General features: G+C 42.5%; 1 protein-coding gene across 5 annotated transcripts in view; it reads left to right on the forward strand.

Annotated features, from left to right (window-relative positions):
* The window catches only part of NAALADL2 (N-acetylated alpha-linked acidic dipeptidase like 2), a 644,561-nt gene that overhangs the window by 498,248 nt on the left and 121,148 nt on the right, over positions 1–25,165 (forward strand). For all 5 annotated transcript variants that reach the window (XM_083504077.1, XM_083504078.1, XM_083504075.1 and 2 more), the window contains one exon: positions 1,519–1,665. In XM_083504077.1, the coding sequence (XP_083360203.1) occupies positions 1,519–1,665 (147 nt within the window). The remainder of the gene's footprint in view (positions 1–1,518; positions 1,666–25,165) is intronic.

The raw sequence follows: 25,165 nt of genomic DNA on the forward strand, positions 1-25,165 counted from the left end.
GGAAAGGCCTTGCTTCCTTTTCTAAACTTAATTCCCCATGAAGTTTTGTTTTTTAATTCACTCCCCCCACCCCACCCCAGCTCAAGCCAATCGTTGCTGTCAACGATTTAGAAATCCCCATGAGATGGAAAAATCTATTTCCCGAAGAGTTGTTCTAAGCAACTCATTTTCTTTGGTAGATTCAGGAAGCCTTGAAGCTACATTACTGCTCTGTTGCTGCTTTCCTTTCCTTTGAAAGCTTCCTTCCTTCCTTCCTTCCTTCCTTCCTTCCTTCCTTCCTTCCTTCCTTCCTTCCTTTTGGGCATCCATACAAGTTTTCACATCTACATGCACTGGGTCACCAATGGCAAGAAGCTCTGGTGATTGCTCACTCCTGAAGTTTCCATGTTTTGTGGAGGACTCTGCAAAGGGCCACTCTCTCACTTTCAAAATCAATGCAGTGAGGTAAAACAAAAAGAAACACAGGCCCTTATGTGAGACGTTTCTGGTACACACAGAAAGTGGAATGAGCAGGAGCATGTTTGTACTAGACATTGAAGAAGGAGACGCCAGAAGTCTTCTTCTTCTTTGGTGATCACTCGTAGCCAAGTAAGATTGTCTCCCAAAACACGATTTTAGCAGTGAGTCCAAAAGTGACTGTGGAGGCCAATTCTGGATCCACACATCCTTCCACAGTGGGGACATGGGTTTCTGGGTGGGAGTTGATCATGGTGAGGGTTTGCCAAACGTGCCTTCCTCTTAGCATGTTTCTCCCTTTTGTCCTGATTTTGAGCATCTTCAAAACCCATGACACCTTAGGTAAAGGCTGTTCTCCAATTGGAGCACTCGCAGGCCAGTGTTTCCCAGTTGTCGGTGTTTATACTACATTTTTAAAGATTTGCCTTAGGAGAGTCTTTGAACCTTTTTTGTTGACCACCAACATTACGCTTTCCATTTTTATGTTCAGAATAGAGTAGTTGCTTTGGAAGACAATTATCAGGCATCCGCACAACATGACCAGTCCAACAAAGCTGATATTGAAGAATCATTGCTTTGACACTGGTGATCTTTGCTTCTTCCAGTATACTGGCATTAGTTCACCTGTCTTCCCACCAGAAGTAAGGCAGCAGGCAACCTCAGCTGAGGTTCACACTAATGGGTTTATCTTCCACTGTTCCTAAGGGTCTTGAGCTTTCCAGTCACAACATCCTACACCACGTCTTAGGCTTGCGAGGCTAAATAAGTATGATAAATCAATGTGAACCCTGTTGAAATGATCAATAATAAAACAGTATTATTGTGCATGCTGCTGTTCGGACTCCCATTGCATTTGTCTTTGTCTTTACATCAACAATAGCATGCACATTTCTTAAAATACATTCATTTAAGTTGTAGCATTGCTGACCGAATCTCTAGGCATACTGGTGGTTAATGTGCTTAGGAAAACATCACCTACATTTGCTGTAGTTTTGATAAACTTAATATAGCTGTACGTGTGACTCCCAAAACTAACCTTGAATTTAATTTTATGTTTTTCAGAGGCACAACTTCACCTGTCTTGGGCAAGACAAATGTGCAGAATTTAATGTCAGTTCCGTGCAAATGCAAGGCGATTCTGATTATTTCATCAACCATCTGGGGGTCCCGGCTCTGCAATTTTCATACCAAGATTCGACAGCATTAGAGGTAATTGCTAATGAAATCACCAGATAGGACAGGCTAATCAGAAAGCCAAATCTGGCTTCCCTCAGCAAATTCTGCCCCTATCAAGTAGATGGCTTGTCAGAAGCTGCTGGCTCATTTGTTTGCTTCTCTTGAAAGGTATGGATGTTCCTGCAGAGTATTTGGTCTCATCAGCTCTCTCGAAGTGTGTGTCATGTTCCATTGGAAAGGGAAATGTGCGCTGTCTCTTGCATTTTCACGCAGGCAATCATAACAAGGAAATTGCTGCAGCAGGATTAACATCGGAACATAATTGTAATATTCACAGCGACATGGGATGTGCAAAGTGGGGTTTTTTTTGTGTTTTTGCTGTTTTACGCTGAAGGATGGGCTTGTGTGCTGTCCCTGATATTAAGCGCAAGGGGATTATATGTATACAAAGCATTCCTTGCCTAGAAAATAAGGGGACAGGGGAGGAATATGTGAGTGGAGAGAAGAAAAATGATACCAGTATTTCTAGGGAACCTTTTTCTGCCTGTGTTAAATATGTTAAAGGATTATTATCACCGCCCCCATCATCATAATTTATTGCCGCAATGATTTCTTTTACCTCCCTTCCAAGTTTTACGGGCGAACCGTTGCAGCACCAGGAGTTCTGAGATACCATCCTGTTAGGGATTGATTAGCTGCTTGTGCGTAAAAACGTGCTCCCTCAGAGTTTGTGCGACCCCACAAACCTCCGTGTGTGACGGAGCTCCTCAGACATGTCTGCTCTAGTCACTAGTAGAGTCCGACAGTGGCTGTCTGCGGAAGCGTTTCCAGCAAAGGAGCTCCTTAACGGAAACGCGTCTCCTGGACTCACGGCGTGACAGTTTCCGGCGAGGTGTGGGTCTCCCTATGGGAGACTCAGATACCTCCCCACTGTTCTCGCTGGAAGCTTCCCTGAGCCCTCCCTCCTGCTCGCATTCCCTCAGAGACCCACTCCTCCCCCTGCTGGTCCCTGCTTCAGCTGTTGAGTCTCTTTCTTCCTCCCTGAGTCCCTCCACCACCTGATGCTCCGATGGCAGTTCCCTGACACATCCTATGCACTTTCAAGAGAATGTTAATAGCAACCCTGGTGTGTATGTCTGTGTGATTTTGGATCGGGACCACAGCACTGGGAGAGAGTTAACCCCTTCCGCAACTCCAGAAACACACTCTTTTTTTTACAGTCTGAAGTGTCCCCTTCTGCAACCATTTGCCCTGCAGGGGAAACCACATAGGTACAATTCAGCTTAGCCCTCCCTGCTCCAGTCCCAATCTGAATAATCTGATTTCACCAGCCTGTCCTCTGTGCACTCCACTCCCATCTGACCTTAGATGCTATTAGCATTTTCTTTTAAAGGCAAGTAAGCACTGACCACGGGGCTCCCAAACTAGTCTGGCCCAAACTGGAACCAAACTGAGTTGGGAGAATTTTTGTTTCTTGTCTTAAAAAAAAGAAAGAAAGAAACGAAATCAGAGCAAATGGCATGCTATAATTTATTGTTATAAATGATGAATGCTGTTGGATGTAGAGCATTTGGAGGGAAATGAAGTTGGCAATCCCTATTTAGGTTTTTTTTTAATGTTTGCAAGATAGTGCAACTTCAAAGTGAAATGTGGAGATGTTTCACATTTACAAACGACAACAAGGCTAACTTTGTCTTGGTTCTGAGTTTACAACAATGCTCCCAACACAACGGGCATCTGGCAGAAGAGGCACTCCTGTGTATGTCCTAGAGAGCCAATGTAGTCTAGTGGTTAAGAGCGGTGGACTTGTAATCTGGTGAACCGGGTTCGCTTTCCCGCTCCTCCACATGCAGCTGCTGGGTGACCTTGGGCCAGTCACACTTCTCTGAAGTCTCTCAGCCTCACTCACCTCACAGAGTGTTTGTTGTGGGGGAGGAAGGGAAAGGAGATTGTGAGCCACTTTGAGACTCCTTAAGGGGAGTGAAGGGTGTGATATCAAGTCCAAACTCCTCCTCCTCCTCCTCTTCTTCTTCTTCTTCTTCTTGCACTAGAACTTGCAGATATTCGACAAAGCTGAATGGTGGAAGATTCAGTGGCTTAGGGCTCTCATCTATGGGACCGCCTCTCCTGATATGCCCTGCAGAGGACCTTAAGGTCCACGAATAACCATAGTTTAGACATCCCAGGCCCTAAGGAAGTCAGACTATCCTCTACCAGGGCTAGGGCCTTTTCAATGATGGCTCCAACCTGATGGAATGCTCTGTCCCATGAGACTAGGGCCCTTCAGGATTTAATCTCCTTCCATCGGGCTGGTAAGACAGAGCAATTCTGCCTGGCTTTAATTTGAATTCAGCCTGATCTTTTATTTCCCTTCTCTTCCCTCCCCCTCCCCTTTTATGAAGATCACCTGCTCTGAGACCCCACAGCTAATTCTCCCCTGGCCTCCTCACTGGCCCAAGTACTAGGGCCCATTCAGCCAGCTAGCCCTGGGGATTATCTAATTGATTCTTGATTTTTGAATTTTATTGTTATTCATGTTTTTATAATGTATTTTATGCTGCTTTTATAATTTAGTGTTTAAAGTGTTTTAAATTTGTTAGCCACCCTGAGCCCGGTTTTTGAACCGGGAAGGGCGGGGTATAAATAAAAAAATATTATTATTTATTATAAAAGAAAGCACTTATTTACACAGTGCATAGTTGAACTATGGAATTCACTCCCACATGAGGCAGTGATGGCCACCAATTTGCATGACTGTAAAAGAAAATCAGACAAATTCATGGAGGAGAGGGCTATCGAGGGTGAAGTGAAGGACATGAGGCAGGAGTTGGTACTGCAGGTGAGCTGTGCACAGGCGAGCTGCAAGCAAGCTGCTGGCTAGCTCTGTGGAGGCTCCTTTTATTGGCATAATATGCAAAACCAGTCAGATACATTTTGGACTGTGACCTTCACACATCTTCCAATCCCGAGATTGAGGGGTGGTACAAAGTTATTTTGGCACCTGTTTCCACCACGTCATTTTACCCTTGCACAATGTATGACAAAGGAGACAAAGGTCTCTGAGACAAAGGTCACAGACAGGACACGGCAGACTACTGAGACCGCAAAAGGTTAGAGAGAGGGCAAGATGTTCAGACAGCTGTGGCTTTACCTGTGAGGGGTTGTGTGCTCCGCACTCCGAGGTCACGCATGCAGACAACTGAGGCAGCCCGCGGACGGAAGTGTGCTCCACAACCCAGCGATCATTCCTAGAGAGGGCTACTAGCAAGAAGGGCTATGCTCAGACTCCATAGTCAGAAGCAGTAATGCATCTGAATGCCAGTTTCTGGAAATGACAGGAGGTGGGAAATCCCTCTTGTTCTCAAATCTTGCTTGTGGGTTTCCCACAGGCATCTAGTTAGCCTCTGTGAGAACACAGCCATTCACCTGATCCACCAAGCTCATCTCATGTCCTTATGCGCATATGAAACCAACATACTTGGGAAAACATGGTTCTGCAGCTGTGGTATAACATACCCAATATTTTAAATGTGTTTTCTGTCAATTGTCCTTTTGGAGAAGTTGCATTATTTTATTTCTTCCATGCACATTCCATTACCCGCTTAAATGAAAAGCTCATATCGAGTAGCGGGAGCTTGGAACCCGTTGTGCGTTGGCATCTGCACCACTAATTTGCCCATAATTAAATTTCCGCAAACGCAGAGCAATCTCTGGGTTTGCCAAATGGTGGAGTCATTTCTTCCACCCTGCCCAACGCCCGCCCCCCTTCCACTCTGCACAGACACATTTTATAAGAAATGGTTGCGTTAATTGAAACGTCTGTAGTTGGTATCCTTTCTTTTTAGCAGGGAGGCTTTTCAATTTGTAAAACACTGTTGCACCTTATTAGGAAAATCATTCTGTTTCAGATTAAGTATAAGGCAGAGGTTGTCGTAAAAGAAATGGAAAAGCAGATGTTCTCTGATTAAGAGTGCAATGTTTATGACAGGCTTGTGGTCCAATGCTCATTTCTTTTGTCACTTAACAGCTGTTCTATGCAACTTCCGTTCCAGAGCTGTGTGTTCACTAATCTATATAAGAATCTATGGGCTCCGATGACATCAAAGCATGCGCAGAAGCCATTTTTCTTTCAGTCATCTATGAGAGAGAGAGAGAAAGAAAGAGAGACTTAACCTTTCTCAAGTACAAGAACTCGGGGCAGAAAACAAACTTAAAAACAAAAACAACACAACGTTATTTCATACAATTGCAATTGATTAAAAGAGAAACTCTGCCATTTTGAATTAACTTTTTTTGGGGGGTTTAGGGCTGGATTTAGGTCTGATGAGGCCCTGAGCTATTGAAGGTAATGGGGCCCTTTATATGTCCAGCTGTCCTTTGTCAACATCAATTTGTCGCTTTTGTGTGTGTGTTGAATATATGCTATATGGCAATTTCTGGACCTAATCGGTATCTAAAGCCATCTGCACATAACAAAATATGTATTTTATCAAAGTAATTGTTGAACTGAAATACAATTAAGAAGAAGTATATTAATAGTGAAATACAGTGGTGCCCCGCAAGACGAATGCCTCGCAAGACGGAAAACTCGCTAGACGAAAGAGTTTTCCGTTTTGGAGGTGCTTCGCAAAACGAATCTCCTATGGGCTTGCTTCGCAAGACGAAAATGTCTTGCGAGTTCCTGTGGGTTTTTTTTCCTCCCTCCCCCTTTTCTAAGCCGCTAAACTGCTTATCAGCTGATCCGATAAGCTGATAAGCCGCTAAAAGCCGCTAATAGCGCTAATAGCGCTAATCCTCTAATCCGTCAATGGGCTTGCTTCGCAAGATGAAAAAACCGCTAGACAAAGAGAATCACGGAACGGATTCTTTTCGTCTTGCGAGGCACCACTGTAAAATTAAGAAGTATATTAATAGTGGAATAATTATTAAGCTCTAACTTAAAAAGATTGGAGGCCCATTACTTGCATAATAGGAGCCTACACAACACAAAACACTGTTGCTGTATGTAGATTTTATTTTATTTGTTTTTTTATCTTATATTTTGGAAATGTACATCCAGGTTTTTTTCTTTAATTGGGGGGCCCCAAGAGAGTGGGGCCCCAAGCTATAGCTTGTTTAGCTTGTATGTAAATCCGGCACTGGGGGAAAACCTCTGCTAAAAAAAGTCCCTTCTCACACTCCTGCCTCCACTTGGGAGATTTCTGGAGTGGGCATAGTTACCACCCGAGGTGAGATATGTGGCAATGAGAGGCAGGACCTTATGGTGGTGACGCCGAGGAATGGAGATGGCATTTGGTTCTGTTTGCGCTTCCTTTATTCATGCTTCCTTTAACAATTTATGGACAGTAATGCAGCTATCCCTTGAAATGTGTGCCTCTCCAAACGTTGCAGCACAGTTCTCCATCCAAATAATGTGTAAAAAAATGGATACATTAGGGAAAGCATTCGTAAAATGCAGATATGAGTGACAACAACATACAAAAGCACATTGCAGATACAAGAATGAGGGGAAATTGATTGCAAAAATGTGCTTACTGATAAATGTGTGCTGAAATCCAGTTTTGTTACTGCTTGGGTGTAACAAAAAGGGGGGAAAGACCCTTGAAGCATATTGCAAGAAGAATAAAACAATTAAAAACATTTTTTTTAAAAAAATACTTAAAACATACAGAATTAATTAAGATTAATGATAAGCTAAAAACCAGATTAAAACACATAATGTCAGCATTTTATATGTATGGCTAGGTATGCCTAACAAAAAATTCTTTAAGCAGGTACTGTAGGCAGTAAAGCAAAGGTGTCTTCCTGATGTCAATGAGCAGGGAGTTCCAAAGTTCAGGTAAGGTAAAGGACCCCTGGATGGTTAAGTCCAGTCAAAGGCGACTATGGGGTTGCAACGCTCATCTCGCTTTCAGGCCGAGGGAGCCGGCGTTGGTCCACAGACAGCTTTCTGGGTCATGTACCAGCATGCCTAAGCCACTTCTGCTGTGACTGAACACCCTGATGGAAACCAGAGCGCACGCAAACGCCGTTTACCTTCCCACCGCAGCGGTATCTATTTATCTACTTGTACTAGTGTGCTTTCAAACTGCTAGGTTGGCAGAAGCTGGAACAGAGCAACGGAAGCGCACCCCCTCGCAGGGATTCGAACTGCCAACCTTCTGATCCGCAAGCCCAAGAGGCTCAGTGGTTTAGACCACAGTGCTGCCCCACTAAACAAGTGTTTTTTTAAAAAAAACACAAGTGCAGAATGAGTATTGTGTGGCAAATGCAACAGGGCCAGTTCTGCAGATCAGAGTGGTTGAGTGTACCTGAACAGTTGCTGTTGTTTAGTCATTTAGTCATGTCCGACTCTTCGTGACCCCATGGACCAGAGCACGCCAGGCACTCCTGTCTTCCACTGCCTCCCACAGTTTGGTCAAACTCATGCCAGTAGCTTCGAGAACACTGTCCAACCATCTTGTCCTCTGTCGTCCCCTTCTCCTTGTGCCCTCCATCTTTCCCAACATCAGGGTCTTTTCCAGGGAGTCTTCTCTTCTCATGAGGTGGCCAAAGAATTGGAGCCTCAGCTTCACGATCTGTCCATCCAGTGAGCACCCAGGGCTGATTTCCTTAAGAATGGATAGGTTTGATCTTCTTGCAGTCCATGGGACTCTCAAGAGTCTCCTCCAGCACCATAATTCAAAAGCATCAATTTTTCACTGATCAGCCTTCTTTATGGTCCAGCTCTCACTTCCATACATCACTACTGGGAAAACCATATGTATGTGATGTACATATACATATAATCAAAGACATATATGCCTATTCCAAATGATTTCTCATATAAAATGTCTCCATCAGCAATATGTTCTGTACCTGTGCATATAAGACTATGTGGACAGACCTTCTTGAAGTATTACACTCTGCCATGAATAGCCAGAGGCAGGTGTGATAATATCACCATAATGGAGGATTCAGAAAGGGCATTGTTCAGTCTGAATGGGAGACCTGCCGCGGATCATAAATTGTACGGCAGGCGGGCCAAACCTCATCTCCCTTTAAGTAGTTAAACCATTGTTGCAACCGGTGACAAAACGGGAACATTTTCTCTGGTCCCCAATTAAGTCTTTAAAAAGGCTAATCTTAAAGAGAGTATTATTGGCATAATTGTCCCCAAAGACCTGGTATAGATCTTTTTGGAAAAGACTGATGATTATCCATTGCTTTTATTGCATAAAAAATTGACCTTGACTCATCACTGCAAAAATGAATTAAGGCAAGGCGTCAAATTTAAGTTGCCAAGGAGGATATAGTGCTTCTGTTGATTTTCTTAGGGAGGGGAGGTGCTCTGAGCTTCATTTAACGGCCTTTTCCTCATGACCTCCTACATAAAACCTCCCTCAAAGCTGCCATTTATATCTATTGATTATATGCCCCCCAATTAATTATGAATGAGAACACCTCTACTAATCTTTGGTTTGTAATTATAATTTTAATTCCTTTGTAGTTAATCTTTTATATATGTTTGACTATTCTTACTTTATGCATAACAATTAAAATTAAGAGCCAGATCATTGGCTCTCGGTGCAGTTACATCTCCCCTGTGCCAAGTTTATAAGCGGCTTCCACACTACAAGAAGTCATCCCAGGCTGTCCGAGTAGGGTGTCAAGCACCATGTAAGGTGAAAGGTAAAGGACCCCTGGACAGTTAAGTCCAGCCAAAGGCGACTATGGGGTTGCAACGCTCATCTCGCTTTCAGGCCGAGGGAGCCAGCGTTTGTCCACAGACAGCTTTCTTGGTCATGTGGCCAGCATGCCTAAACTGCTTCTGGCGCAACAGAACATTGTGACGGAACCAGAGCACACGGAAACACTGTTTACCTTCCCGCCACAGTGGTACCTATTTATCTACATGCACTGGTGTGCTTTTGAACTGCTAGGTTGGCAGGAGCTGGGACAGAGCAACAGGAGCTTACTCCGTCGTGGGGATTTGAACCACCAACCTTCCGATCGGCAAGCCCAAGAGGTTTAGACCACAGCGCCACCTGTGTCCTAGCACCATGTGGCTCTATCCTGTATCCATACAGGTCATCAAACACAGGTGCCCTTCTTCTCAAAGGAAAGGAACATGACGCATAATAATTTTGGGGCAGATGGGCTTATAGCATGCAGAGCCTGTACTGCACAATTGTAAATCTCTGTGCTATCAGAACGAATTCATGGGATGCCACCCATTTTTCCTCCCTCTTTACTTTCCTTAACATTACTGGTCCCCGAACCTGAAAAATAATTAAAGGAGAGAGAGAAAGTGTCACATTAAGCAGAACATGTAGTTTGGCACTGTGTCCTGTGTTTTTGCTGTGTGGCTGCGCCTTATCAGCATTTGACACCTGACAAGATGGAACCTTGGAGTTCTAGGCCTGGTGGTCAGACCGCTGCCCCAGTCCCCCACCTCTGTTCGGCTGCTGCATTTAACCTGAACTGTGCAGAATCTGGAGGCGGAAGAAAGCTAAATGCTTAACAAAATGCCTGTGTGGGCAGGTGGATGGGTTTTTTCTTAAGAGCAAACTTGCTAGTGGCCATTAGATTCTGATTAGCTTTATTATTGAGTATATTATAGGTCGTGTGGACAGTTAATCGTGGATAATCTCCGCACAGTTTTCAATTATTAATTAACATTTCTCCCTGAAAATGGCTTGGTGGCTCAGAGCTTATGCTATATGCTGTCTCGCACTGTCACAAATTATCCCCAGTAATGATTTGAGGAGGCTAAATGGCTTTTCTTGAGACTAGGAGGCCTATCCTTAACATCTTTCTAATACCCATGCAGTTTCATACCTTGGGGAGGTGGGGGCAGTATAGAACTTAAGCAGTCCAAAAAACAAACTCTTCCTTCCTCCCCATCCATTTTTTTCCTGTTTGACTCAGTGCAAAAATATAATACCAATAATACAATGTGTGTGTGCACACGCACACATGCGCATTTGTAGCATTCATATGTATTATAAATGCATGGCTTGTAAGTTTGGCAGTGTGTCTAGGCTGCTCAGATGACAAGACTTCCCTCTCAGCCTAGCGGTCCAAAGGAAAGTAGAACGATATGTTTGGTTCCTGCTTGGCTGCCTGAGTTGCCGGAAGGAGGTGTAAAACCACCTTAGGGACTCCACTCTGAATTTGTGTAGGGTTTATACAAACCTTAGCGTTTTCTTCTCCTGCAAGGAAGCAGAGGATTAGGATAAGTTTTCCTTCATCTACAGAAGCCACCTTCCCAACTTGATATGCCTCATCCTTTGCTATTGTTGTCATTTCTCTCCCTCTGTCCCTCTCTCCAGAGTATCCTTTTCTCTTTCTTTCTTTCTTTCTTTCTTTCTTTCTTTCTTTCTTTCTTTCTTTCCTTCCTTCCTTCCTTCCTTCCTTCCTTCCTTCCTTCCTTCCTTCCGTCCGTCATGCTAAGCTTACACCATCCTCATTGCCATGGTGACTGAGTTTACAGAGCCACCAGTAAACAGATTTGTGCGTATGAGCTTATTACAAAAATAAAAAAGCTGTATATATGTGTTCTCTTAACACTTGGCTCCTCTGACTTGCAGAAGAAGGGGGGAGGGGGAGAGCAAGAGAGAGAGAAACAAAGTACTGCATAAGTTGTATTTTTTAAGCTGAGACATTTAGTCCAGAGCTTGAGTCTTTCTCTTTTGCTTGTGCATTGATTCAAGCTATTGCTATAAGAGATTAACAAAATGTTGAGAATGTAGTTCAAGACAAAGAGAGGAATTAAACACTGTAACTTTTACAGATGCTCCATCTTTTATAAACCTCTATCATTTATATCTCCTTTGCCTCTGAGTTATCTTAACAACAGCAACTCAAATACTTTAGACTTTATTCATATAGAAAATGACCCAAACTCACTCCTAAACCTGAGTGTTTTATAATAATAATGTAATAATAATTTATTATTTATACCTCACCCATCTGGTTCTGTTTCGACATCCACCCTGGGTCTCTCCCAACAGAATATTAAAAACACAATAAAACATCAAACATTAAAAACTTCCCTAAACTGGGTTGCCTTCAGATGTCTTATAAAAGTCAGATAGTTGTTTATTTCCTTGACATCTGATGGGAGGGTGTTCCACAGGACGGGCGCCACCACCGAGAAGGCCCTTTGCCTGGTTCCCTGTAACTTGGCTTCTGGCAGTGAGGGAACTGCCACAAGGCCCTCGGAGTTGGACCTCAGTGTCTGGGCAGAACGATGGGGGTGGAGACATGCCTTTAGGTATACTGAGCCGAGGCCATTTAGGGCTTTAAAGATCAGCAGCAACACTTTGAATTGTGCTCAGAAATGTTTTTTGTTTTATTAAAGGACCATGGTCCTGACTCTAACCTTTACAGCCCTAAACAGTCTGGATTCAGGAAAGACACTCGTACCCTCGAGAAGTTATTCATTGTCAATTGAACTCATTTGGGTTGGGTCCTGCTCTCTGGAGAAGAAGCAAACAAATTCGCTCTATCATCCATGTGACAGCACTTTAAGCATTCTGGTAATGCTTGAAATTGTGCAGGCAATGCATGGTTAAATCTCAGAGGCAGAAGAGGCATTACAGTTAGTGAGCTGGAGGAGATGAGTCTTCCTGTTGGTGCCTTCATGGCTCTTTCAGCACCAAAATTACTATTACATATGCAAAATGTGTGTGGGTTTTATAATGCAAATTGTCATGACTTGTACATGCCACAGAATTTAACTTATCGTGATGTAGATTTCTTTGTCCCCCTTTCTCTTCCACATTGCCCTGGGCGAAGTTTGATTGAGCCACAGAAGAAAGCCTTCTGCAGTGAGAGTGAGTCCCCGATAGTTTCCGCATTTACGACAACAGCCTAGGATGGAGAGGATGATTGGCATTTATTAAAAGTGGAAAATAGAGCACAGCCATCATCATCCTTTTCACTTTTATGCTCTTCCATAATCTAGAGGCATATCCAGCTCTCAAAATAACCAATAGCCATTCTAAAACATTATCTGTTTGTTGTTCAACCCTTTCATTCTGACTGTTTCTGATAGCGTTTAGCTCGTAACGTGATGTGCTTTCTTCTGCTGCGATAATAAGGCAGGTAGATCAAGATTATCGCTGGTATTATTAGTTTGTTTCAGAAAATAATGTGATGTACATTATTAAAAAACCAACCTGGATATTTCTCTCTCTCTCTCTCTCTCTCTCTCTCTCTCTCTCTCTCTCTCTCTCTCTCCTTATTTATTGATGGATGTAAATTTAGCATGAAGTATTTTATGCTAGCTGTCCAAATTCTGGCTATGTAAGGCTTCCAGGACATTTATTTTTACCACCTAAGTCATAAAAGTTGTTTTCCATATCTTCAGTCAAACGCAAGTACAGGCCAAAAAAAAAAGAAGAAGAAGATGGGGGGAAGCATAAAAATTTCCTTGTTGCGTTACTCCTAGCCTATGCAGAGATACAGTAATATCATGGTCCACAAAGCAAATTGGGTGGGTAAGGGGGGGTGGAGATACAAAGAGTAGGTGTTCGGTTAAAATACACTGAAGAGTCTTGACAGTTGGAAATTGTATCGTCTTTGGAGGGAATGCATAATGATTTTTATTTCGTTTGAAATATGCAGAACTTTCTGAAGGTAACTTTCACCCTCTGTTATTACTTTCAAAGCATCCTCTCTCTTGATAGATACAGGTAGATGGTGACAGATGAGATAGATAGATAGATAGATAGATAGATAGATAGATAGATGATAGATAGATAGATAGATAGATAGATGATAGATAGATAGATATAGATATAGATATAGATATAGATATAGATATAGATATAGATATAGATATAGATATAGATGATAGATAGATGGATAGATAGATGGATGGATAGATAGATAGATAGATAGATAGATAGATAGATAGATGATAGATAGATAGATAGATAGATAGATATAGATATAGATGATAGACGATAGACGATAGACGATAGACGATAGCTAGATAGCTAGATAGATGATAGATAGATAGATAGATAGATAGATAGATAGAGGTATACACTCACAGTTATAATTGCTAAGTGAGCAATTGCTGACATTCTCACTGTTTCCCCACTGTTTACATTTGTAAAAATTATTTTGCATTATCTTATTTTAATATTTAGATTCCTTGCTATCTGTACCATGTGATAAATGAGCTGACACAAAGATTTAACCATACATCTCTGTAAACACTGAAGACATTCCTCAGGGAAGGGGCACCCTGTTCACCCAGTGCCGAATTTATGTATAAGCTAAACAAGCTATAGCTTAAGGACCCACGCTCTTGGGCCCCCCAAAAAAAATTTAAAGGAAAAAAGTCCTGGATGTACATTTTCAAAATATAAGATAAAAAACAAATATGGGTAAAATAAAACCTACATGCAGCAACAGTGTTTTGTGTTGTGTAGGCTCCTATGATGCAAGTAATGGGCCCCGCCTGCTAGCCTGCTCCCTAAAATATCACTGGTTTGCTCATTTCTTTATACAGTCGTACCTTGGTTCTCAAACTTAATCCGTTCCAGAAGTCTGTTCCAAAACCAAAGCGTTTCAAAACCAAGGTGTGCTTTGTCATAGAAAGTAATGCAAAACGGATTAATCCGTTCCAGACTTCTTTTTTTTAAAAAAAACCCTAAAACATTGTATTTCACTATTAATATACTTCTTCTTAATTGTATTTCAGTTCAACAATTAGTTTGATTAAATACATATTTTGTTATGTGGAAGTGGCTTGAGATACCTATTAGGTCCATAAATTACCATATAGCATATATTCAACACAAAAATCAGCGGCAATTTGTTGTTGACAAAGGAGAGCTGGACATATAAAGGGCCCCATTACCTTCAGTAGCTTAGGGCCTCATCAGACCTAGATGAGAACACGGCCCCATACTCTCCCCCTCCCCCTGTAATTGGTGTTTTGCACACTTGGGCTATACTGCATCATTTATTTATTTATACCCCTCTTTTTCAGTTTTATTCCATTTTGGAGGTGGTTCCTTGTTGTCTGAAAGGAGAAGCCAGTGTGGTGTAGTGGTTAGAGCATTGGACCAGGTGCTGAGAGGTCAGGATTCAAACCCCCAATCAACCACAAAGCTCACAGGTGGCCTTGGACCAGTCTCTCTCTCTCAACCTAGCCTACCTGTGAGCATAAAATGGGGAGGAAGAGAACTGTGTTCACCATCTTGAGGTGCTGGGAGGAAAGGTGGCATATAAACACATTAAAAGAATGAATGAATGAATGAATGAACAGGATGTTTTACAGCGCTGATATTTTAAAATAAAAAGGCTGCAGGTCAGATGTGACCACTAAATAAAGAAATAAATATGTTTATTCAAAGCATTTAAAAAGGCTGCCACAACAGCTTACTACTATCAGTGATTAGACCACCCCTGGACTCAAGCTTTTAACTTGAAAATACACATCACAAAAGGAAGGAGGACTGGGGAGGAGGAAGAAAAAATAAATCCCAAGACCCGTTCTTAATTACAAAGCTCTTGTAACAAGTAGCTGAGTTCAGGGAAAGTAGAAGAGAAATGTTGCTGGTACAGTGGTACCTCGCAAGACGAATGCCTTGCAAGATGGAAAACTCGCAAAACGAAAGGGTTTTTGGTTTTTTGAGTTGCTTCGCAAGACGATTTTCCCTATGGGCTTGCTTCGCAAGACGGAAACGTCTTGCAAGTTTGTTTCCTTTTTCTTAAAACCGTTAATACAGTTGCGACTTGACTTCGAGGAGCAACTCATAGCACGCGGTGTGGTAGCCTTTTTTGAGGTTTTTGAAGACTTTGGTGATTTTTGAAGCTTTTCCAAAACTTTTTCGACACCGTGCTTCGCAAGACGGAAAAAAACCGCAAGACGAAAAAACTCGCGGAATGAATTAATTTCGTCTTGTGAGGCACCACTGTACAGTCATACCTTGTGTTGCATTAGGTTCACGTTGCGTCTTTTCGGCTTGCGAATGCGGCAAACCCGGAAGTATACACTTCCAGGTTTTGCCCCGCGTGTGTGCGCAGAAGCGTTCTGCGCACTTTGCGCATGCACAGAAGCACTCTATCGTGCCGTGTGCATGTGCAGAATCAGCGCTCTATTTATGGACTTTTTGGGGTCTGAACGGCACCCCAGAATGGATTGAGTCCGTAACTAGAGGTATCACTGTATTTCATCCAACCGCTTTGAAGTCCTGCACTCTGATCTCTCTCCCTCTCTTATAGCCTGACAAAATGTCTGCTGTAGTTTGCAGCTGAAGGAGGAGCCGAAAGATGCTAGCCTTTCAACGGAGGAGACAGAGAGGCTGCACAGTCCCATCTCTCTCCATCTCCGAATGTGAAAGTAATATAAAAACAATCTCCAAATATCAATAAAACTTAATTAAGAAATACAGTACAACAGTTGCACCTAGAGACTGACAAAACACGGCAAAGCAGAGAATGACTAATAACCAGCTGAATTAAAGTAGCAATACGCTTTGCCCTCTGAACACCAACTGGATTAAAAATGTCTCTCAACAAAATTGGCGGGAGTTGAGGCGAGAGCGGTGACCTGTTGGGGTCTCCCGGGGAAGGAATTCCATAGAGACGGAAAAATTACTGAGATGGCTTTTTGCCCCATCACTCTTATTACGAAGGGACTTGGAGTAACACCTCCTGGGGACCTTTTGAAAGAAAGAATGTTTATTTGCAAATAAAGAGGGAGAGAGAAAACACTGCCAGCTGTCATTAGCCATACAGCCTATGGTGTAAGATGTTGTAATCTGCATTACAGAAACTGAGGTTTTTTAATAGTGGGTCTCAAACCTTTTGGAGCCACTGCTCCCTTGGCTCTATGAACTCATCCTCAGTGCCTCCAATAATAATAATAATAATAATAATAATAATAATAATAATAATAATAATAATAATATATTTATGCCCCACCCATCTGGCTGGGTTTCCCCAGCCACTCTTGGTGGCTTCCAACAAAATAAAGCACTTGCCTGGCAAGTACCTCTGCATGACCGAAGGCTCACGCCAGCTGACTATCTGCAAGCAAGCTAAATAAATAGAACTTTTCTTTTCTTTACCTCTGTGGATCATGGGATTTGTGAATGACACCTAAGCTAGCTCACTTAGATGTCTGTGTTATAATGGCCCTCCAGAATGACAGAGGGAAAACAAACTTTGCTGTTAGGACCACAGCCAGTCATTAAAAAATGCCTCATTCACATTATTGCTTCCTAGTGGGCATTTTCACTCCAGAGCTCTGTTTAAAGGATATGTATAAAACCCCTATCATTCCTGGATTTTGGATACAAAGACATGGAACCATAATGGGATGAAGGGAAAACCGAGAGCCAGCTAGCAGCTAGTTGCTCCAATCTCTTTGGCAGTTTTTACTGCCCTGCTGTTAATATTTCTTTCTCTGATCTAAGACAGGCTGAATTCAACCAGAAACCTGCCAGGAGCTGCATGGGAGAGTCAACACTCTTCCAAAGCAAAGTTGCACTCCTGCTAATACTTATCTGGTGGTTTACTTGACTGCACAATGTTTGCAGTCGTTTCTTGATATATCAGGTGTACTGAGAGGGTAAAGGTAAAGTGGACCCCTGACCATTAGGTCCAGTCGTGGCCAACTCTGGGGTTGCAGCGCTCATCTCGCTTTATTGGCCGAGGGAGCCGGTGTACAGCTTCTGGGTCATGTGGCCAGCATGACTAAGCTGCTTCTGGCGAACCAGAGCTGCGCATGGAAACACCGTTTACCTTCCCGCCGGAGTGGTACCTATTTATCTACTTGCACTTTGACGTGCTTTTGAACTGCTAGGTTGGCAAGAGCTGGGACCGAGCAACGGGAGCTCACCCCATCGCGGGGATTCGAACCGCCGACCTTCTGATCAGCAAGTCCCGCGTAAAAAAAAGCACATGGACTTTATTCTGTACCCAAAGCACAGCTTCTTTGTTTTCAACAAAGAAAGAAAGACTCGGAAGAATTCAGAATGCCCTGTTACTAGATAAGATCGCTTGTCTCAATGGACTTTTCTTATCCAACCAGCCCAAAATAGTCTTCTCTGACTTCCTGGAATTATGTTGTCATGTTGTTTCAGCCAGAGAGGTGATACGATAGCCATCTTCAAATATCTCAAGGGCTGTCACATGGAAGATGGAGCAAGCTTGTTTTCTCCTGATCTGGAGGGTAGAACTTGAACCAATGGAGTCAAGTTACAAGAAGTGAGAGCCCAACTAAACTTCAGAAAGAACTTTCTGACATTAAGAGCTGTTTGACAGAGGAATGGACTCCCTTGGGAGGTTGTGAACTCTCCTTCATTGGAGATTTTTAAGCAGAGGTTGGGTGACCATCTGCCATGGATACTTTAGTTGAGATTACTACATTGCAGCAGGATCGGTTGAAGGAACTGGATATGTTTAGCCTGGAAAAGAGGAGATATGCCCGTCATCTTAAAATATCTCAAGGGCTGTCACATGGAAGATGTGGCAAGCTTGTTTTCTCTTGCTCCAGAAGGTAGGACCCAAACAAAGGGTTGGACAAGATGACTCTCAGAGTCCCTTCAAACTCTACAATTCTATAATTTTATGTCAAGGTAACTTACATAATTGATTAGGTAAATTACATAATTTCACCACAGCATACAGTGAGAAAAAATAAGACAGCCTTTGGTTGGAAGACAAACTGCAGTGGAAGAGAGATGGAGCCGCATGTGACAAACACAATGTGGATTGGAAAATGTTGCCTTCAAGAATCCAAAATGGAAGGCTGTAAGCAGGCTGAAGATGACATGTGAGAGGTCTTGGAGCTTAACAATTATTTTCGTCATGTGCATTGACTAAGTAGCTGAGACCAAGATTCCATGCAATATACAACTCTTTCTTGTTTCTCCCCAAAGACTAGCAGGAGGATGATAAATTATGCAAATGACTAAGCACAGAAAGTATTAGCTTTTTCAAAATAAAGAAACATGCATACTGGCAATTTTTGTAATCTATACAGGTAAACATTTTTTTCACATGCCATTTAAATGGATACCAAAAGTATAATGAACCGCAGACGAGCATGCATTATCAGCAGCTCTCATCTCGTACTTGTAATGGGATAAGAGATTAGTTTTTCCTCGTGGCATTACGTAACAATGAACTCAAAGTTGCTCACGTAAAACAATCCATACAATCAGCTTAACCTCCGCGTGTGTTTTGCCTTGTAAAACACTGAGCCATTAGCCTTAACAATGTCAGTGTCTTCTTGCTAAAATCCAGCTAAATTAGCATCCAAGGGAATATTTAAGAGCACCTTTCACAATGAGTAATGTATTAATGCATTATGGGCTTCTATTAAACTGAGCAACCCTTCAATGCTCTGTGAAGGATTTAGAAAGTGCTAATGTGTATGCTCAGGAGGAAAGGAAGAAATGGGTTCACTTCAGATCTGCAAAGACAGGTACAGACTGTAAAGCAAATGTATGGCATCAGAAAAGCAGCCTTAGGTAAGATATTTAGGATTTGGAGGATACGAACCCAAAACGATACAAGCACCAGGGATGGCTTGTCTAAATTGGCTTAATTCTGAAACGCAGGTGTGCCTTCCGGTTTCAACTGAAGCACGATGGGTGATTAATTTCATCCCTAACTATTTCTACCTTGCAAGTAAGAAACTCCTTAAGAAAATGAAAGGATCTCTGCTGGATTATCCAGCCCATCATTTTGCCTGTCCAACTGACCCAGTCATGTAGAAGTTACATGTGTTTTATATATTTTTAGCTACTGCAGATTTTAATCAGTTTAATAAGTTCATACAAACACCTTTCTTTACCCTATTATTGTAATGTCCCCCCCCCATATTTTTCTAAACCTCTTAGATATTGGTGTGTTGTTGTTTTTTAAAAAAAGCTACAGTATATAAAGTTTGTCCAATAAACAAGCAAGCAAGCAAGCAAAGTTAAACTTCTCTTCCCTCAGCGGCCAATCAGATACCCTTAGAAGCAGAAGCATAACTGAAGAGCAACAGAATTTTCCCCACGTACTTCATCTGCCCTCAGAATGTAGAAGAAGAAGAAGAAGAAGAAGAAGAAGAGGAGGAGGAGGAGGAGGAGGAGGAGGAGGAGGAGGAGGAGTTTGGATTTGATATCCCGCTTTATCACTACCTGAAGGAGTCTCAAAGTGGCTAACAATCTCCTTTCCCTTCCTCCCCAAAACAACACCTCTGTGAGGTGAGTGAGGCTGAGAGACTTCAGAGAAATGTGACTAGCCCAAGGTCTCCCAGCAGCTGCATGTGGAGGAGTGAGGACACAAACCCGGATCACTAGATTATGAGTCCACTGCTCTTAACCACTACACCAGACTTACCTACATTCACAGAACGCCTTGATAGCTTATCAGGACCGTGAGGTGGCAGGCTGGGGAGAGGTTGGGGCAGTTCAGGAACAGAGGCGATCCTGTCAGTGTACCCAAACTGCTCTGAACTTGCCACTGCCCTGCTCCCTCAACAACTGGCAGTAATTGTGGTGCTGTTGCCATAGACTCTATGGCCGGATTTACGTACAGTGGTGCCTCGGGTTACAGACGCTTCAGGTTACAGACTCCGCTAACCCAGAAATAGTACCTCAGGTTAAGAACTTTGCTTCAGGATGAGAACAGAAATCGTGTGGCGGTGGAGCAGCGGCGGCAGGAAGCCCCATTAGTTAAAGTGGTACCTCAGGTTAAGAACAGTTTCAGGTTAAGAATGGACCTCCAAAACGAATTAAGTTCTTAACCCAAGGTACCACTGTATAAGATAAACAAGCTATAGCTTAGGGCCCCACTCTCTCCTCCCCCCAAATAAAATAAAATAAAGGGAAAATAAACTGGATGTACATTTTCAAAATATAAGATAAGAAACAAATAAAATAAAACCTACACACAGCAACAGTGTTTTGTGTTGTGTAGGCTCCTATGAGTTAAGTAATGGGCTCCACCTGCTAGCCTGCTCCCTAAAATATCACTGGTTTGCTCATTTCTATATATAGGGTGCCTACATTCTGCATAAGGGACGCGGGTGGCACTGTGGATTAAACCACAGAGTCTAGGGCTTGCCGTTCAGAAGGTCGGCGGTTCGAATCCCCGCGACAGGGTGAGCTCCCGTTGCTCGGTCCCTGCTCCTGCCAACCTAGCAGTTTGAAAGCACATCAGAGTGGGAAGGTAAACGGCGTTTCCGTGCACTGCTCTGGTTCGCCAGAAGCAGCTTAGTCATGCTGGCCACATGACCCAGAAGCTGTATGCCGGCTCCCTCGGCCAATAAAGTGAGATGAGCGCTGCTACCCCAGAGTCGGCCACGACTGGAATTATAGCTTAGGGCCCCACTCTCTTGGGGGCCCCAAAAAAATTTAAAGGGAAAAAAAGATGTACATTTCCAAAATATAAGATAAAAAACAAATAAAATAAAACCTACATACAGCAACAGTCTTTTGTGTTGTTTATAGACCTATTAGGTCCGCAAATTACCATATAGCATATATTCAACACAAAAAAACAGTGATAATTTGTTGTTGACCAAGGAGAGCTGGACACATAAAGGGCGCCATTACCTTCAGTAGCTTAGGGCCTCATCTGGCCCTTCCATAGAGGCTTCGCTGTCATTTCAGTCATCTATGGTCTTTCCCCCCTTCCACACTGAAGGGGGTGTATGTATTTTCTTCATCCATCATTAGTTTCATTAAAACTCACAAACATCGTAGTAACAAACAGATGCTATTGAGTTATAGATTTTCTTTCTTTTTTGCATTTTTAGAAAATGCAAAGATAGGATTCACCATGAAGCATCTTCAAAGCTGTAAATGCATATTCCCTCCCCCAAAACAACCATCACTTTAGATATATGGCAGCTCTGCAACCCATTCCATTTCAAGCTTGTTAATTAGTTTGTCCTCGTCTGCATACGATTTTGCACACTGTGTGTAACTTTATTCCGCCTCGCGAATATTCCTGTAGTCTTCTCACATTTTGTGTTGTCACTGTTTTATTGGTTTTCATACTTAACTTCATCTTTAATGACCTCAAGTTACAGGAATGTCTGTTTTATTCTGATTATTTTTAGCCATGAGGATGTTTGAAAAATGCACTTATGGTAAATGAGTCATTACGCTTCCCATCCCTAGATTTGTGCTTGGTAAGCAAAGCAGCATGACTGAGCATGGCTCTGGGGGAATTACGTGAAACATTAAAACATGGGAATTGCCTTGTTGGGCTCAAGTAGAGCTCGTCTGCCTCCAGTTGTAGCCAACCAGATGTACCTGGAAACTTACAAGCAGCTGACCTTATGATCACATCCCAATGTTTATCCCCAGCATCTGGTCATCAGTGATATACCCAGTTCATCCTGGTTCCCACTCAGACCCTTGGCTCAGTTATTACCTATTCCAATATTCACCACAATCTAAACACAGATGAGTTTTCAAGGTGCACTCAGTGGGTAAATACAGACCTCCAAAGAACATGGCTAGGCACAAGCTATGATGCTGTACCAACACTTGACATGCCCCCTGAGTTCTTCTTTCGAAGAGTGGAGTGGGCAGAGTCCTGTCTGAAGACACGGGATCAGGCAAGCAAGGGAGCACTCCCAAGAATAGGCTTGGTCTGTTCATACACCTCCACAACCAGCATCTTGGCCATGGAGATGTTGGTGGAGTCAATGACACAAGATTACTGTCCAACCTAGGCTCGGCTCCCTCCCTAAAGGTAAGGAGCACATCACTAGCAGGATGTGGGACTGGGGTCCATTTGGGCCTTTTCCCCGGGAATATTCACGGGGTACTTCAAGGCATACAGAGATCACGTGCTGAATGTGAGAACATCAAGATGTTCCCTGTTTAGGGAAGCTTTTCATGTTTAATAGACTACTGTATTTTAATATTCTGTTGGAAGCCACCCAGAGTGGTTGGGGAAACCCAGCCAGATGGGCGGGGTGTTAATAATAATAATAATAATAATAATAATAATAATAATAATAATAAATCATATATAGTTATGTGATGATATAAGAGAGCCAGTGAAATCTCCTTCCCCAAATTGCCCAAAGCAGGGGGTAATTTTTTATATTAAAAAAACTACTGATAGTTTGTATGGAAAGCATTCCTCCTTCCAGCAATTTAAGAGGAGAGAGGGTTTGTTGTTGAAATGATTCTGTAACAATATTATTATTATTATTATTATTATTATTATTATTATTATTATTATTATTATTGGCAGGGAGGACTGGCGCATTTCTTGGCTACTTCTATTCTGATGTGAGAGATGAGACAGCATTGAGACTCTATTGACATTTTAGTGAAAAATTGCCAAATCCTTTCGCAGCTGGATAAATGGGTCTTTACCATGAGTGTTCACTTATTAAGGTTATAGTCTTGTTGTTGTAAACGTGTTTTTTTGTGTTTGCATTTTTAACTGTTTTTAATTGTAAATCGCCTTGAGATGGTGGTTTAGAAGGTGATCAGTAAATTAACTGTAACAACAACAATTCTCACTTTTCAAACCAATATACAAATTGACATGCAGGTATCTTTTGAAGTTCACCCTTCTTTGACTTTTGTGATGCACTTCTCAAACCAAAACAACGTGTGCAGAAATGCATATATTCAGGGAAGATACGCAGATACTCATGGAAATAATGTGCAATAATTCATTATATTAGGGAGAACTGCTTGCAAAATGTCTATATTAGAAAAAAAAAATCTCATTGCAACATGTATTGGGGAAATGTACACAAAAATTCTGGTAGTCTTTGTAAGGATTTTTTTTAAATAATAAAACAAAAAAAAACCCTAAATTTCTTCAGAAATGTGGAGAACTGAATTTAGGATTGGGAGGGTGAGAAACTAAGTGAAACCGAAATGGGCAGATTAATCCATCCCTCTGTCAAACTGGCTATTCTTGTGCAATTCAGCCATGTCTACATAGGAAAGGCAGAGAGTTTGTTGCCAGACCATCTGTTCTGGAAGGTAGGTTTTTATAGTGTGCATTTAAGTAAGCCCGCCTGTAATTAGCTAGCCTCACATTTTATACTTCTACATAGGTAAAATGGGGACGAGCGAGTTCTAATTAATGTAGTGAATGGATGGCTAAATCTACGGAGCAGGTGGAGTACATATACATGAGAGGGAGAGAGATGCGATGTTATTGTCTTTGCTGCCAATTTTATGGCTGCTTTGGGAAAACCAGGCTCTATATTGTCTTTCTGGGACCAATCGCAATAAATACTTTATGGCTATTAATCATGAGACCAATCATTTGGCATCATTAAAAAGTTATCAGACTTCCTCTGTTAGACCTTTTTTTTTCCTTTTGTTTTTTTGTTGATGAAGTACAAAGGACATATTATGATAAATGTTGCTGTTAACCCGAGGGTCTGCGGATTCAGAGGCAGAGGTGTAGGAAGGGGGGGCAGGGAGGGGTGGACCGCCCGGGTTTCATCTCTGATGGGCTGACATTCGGCGCGCCGCTTGTCCACGACTCCCAAGCCTACTCTGAGCCATCAATGTGTGTGGGGGGGGGGTAACAAAAAGATTCTGTACTGGGTACCATCTGACCTTGCTATGCCACTATGTTCAGAGGCCCAAGGGGAGAGGCCTAGGGGTTCAAAGGTGGAACGTAGTTGAGCTGAGCAAGGGTAGAGTTTGACATCCCTTGGTATTTTGTTAGACAAGTTTGAAACTTCTTTCAGCTGATCTCCAGTGCAATTTTGTTTCTCTCTTCCCATTGTGTTTTCAGTACACTACTACTACTACTATCTACAACAACTACTTTCTTATTTTATTATTTATACCCCAGCCCCACTGGGAGGCTTCCAACACATAAAAATGCAATGAAACATCAATCATTTAAAACTTCCCAATATACAGGGCTGCCTTCAGATGTCTTCTAAAAGTTGTGTAGTTATTTATTTACTTGACATCTGATGGGAGGGCACTCTACAGGGTGGGCGCAACTGCCAAGAAGGCCCTCTGCCTGGTTCCCTGTAACTTCATGTCTCGCAGTGAGGGAACAGCCAAAAGGCCCTCGGAGCTGGAGTGGAAATTGCGACCGTTCACAGATTCATCTCATGTCTGGAATGGAAATCAAACCAGCGAATAGATTTGGTATTTGCTGTTCAGTTCGCAAACGATATAAAACTGATTATGCTATTCCTCCCTTTGCACCGCATTTCCTTTGCATTGAAATGAACAGGATGGGACAACGTCAAGACAGCATGATCTGTGTAATATACACTATTAATTCAGCCAATCACACGAGATACATAATTTTGCAGTGAGATGAATGGCACAGTTTGGGGAGGATGCCAAGTTGCAGACGAACAGAAACACCGCTGTGGGTGACAAACTCAGGGTGGAACAGAAAGCAATGCCTTCTTACATTCCTGTTTGGCAGGGCCTTTTCACTGGCTGTGCCAATTCCTCTGCTAATCTCCCTTCTTGGAGCCTTCCAATGGCAGATGAAGACATTTTTGTATAAATGGGTCTTTGGCCTACAGAAGCATTTGTGGGGGTTTTTTGTTTTTGTTTTT

The sequence above is a fragment of the Podarcis liolepis genome (assembly GCF_965112155.1).
Source record: "Podarcis liolepis genome assembly, chromosome: 5".
Taxonomy (NCBI): Eukaryota; Metazoa; Chordata; class Lepidosauria; order Squamata; family Lacertidae; genus Podarcis; species Podarcis liolepis.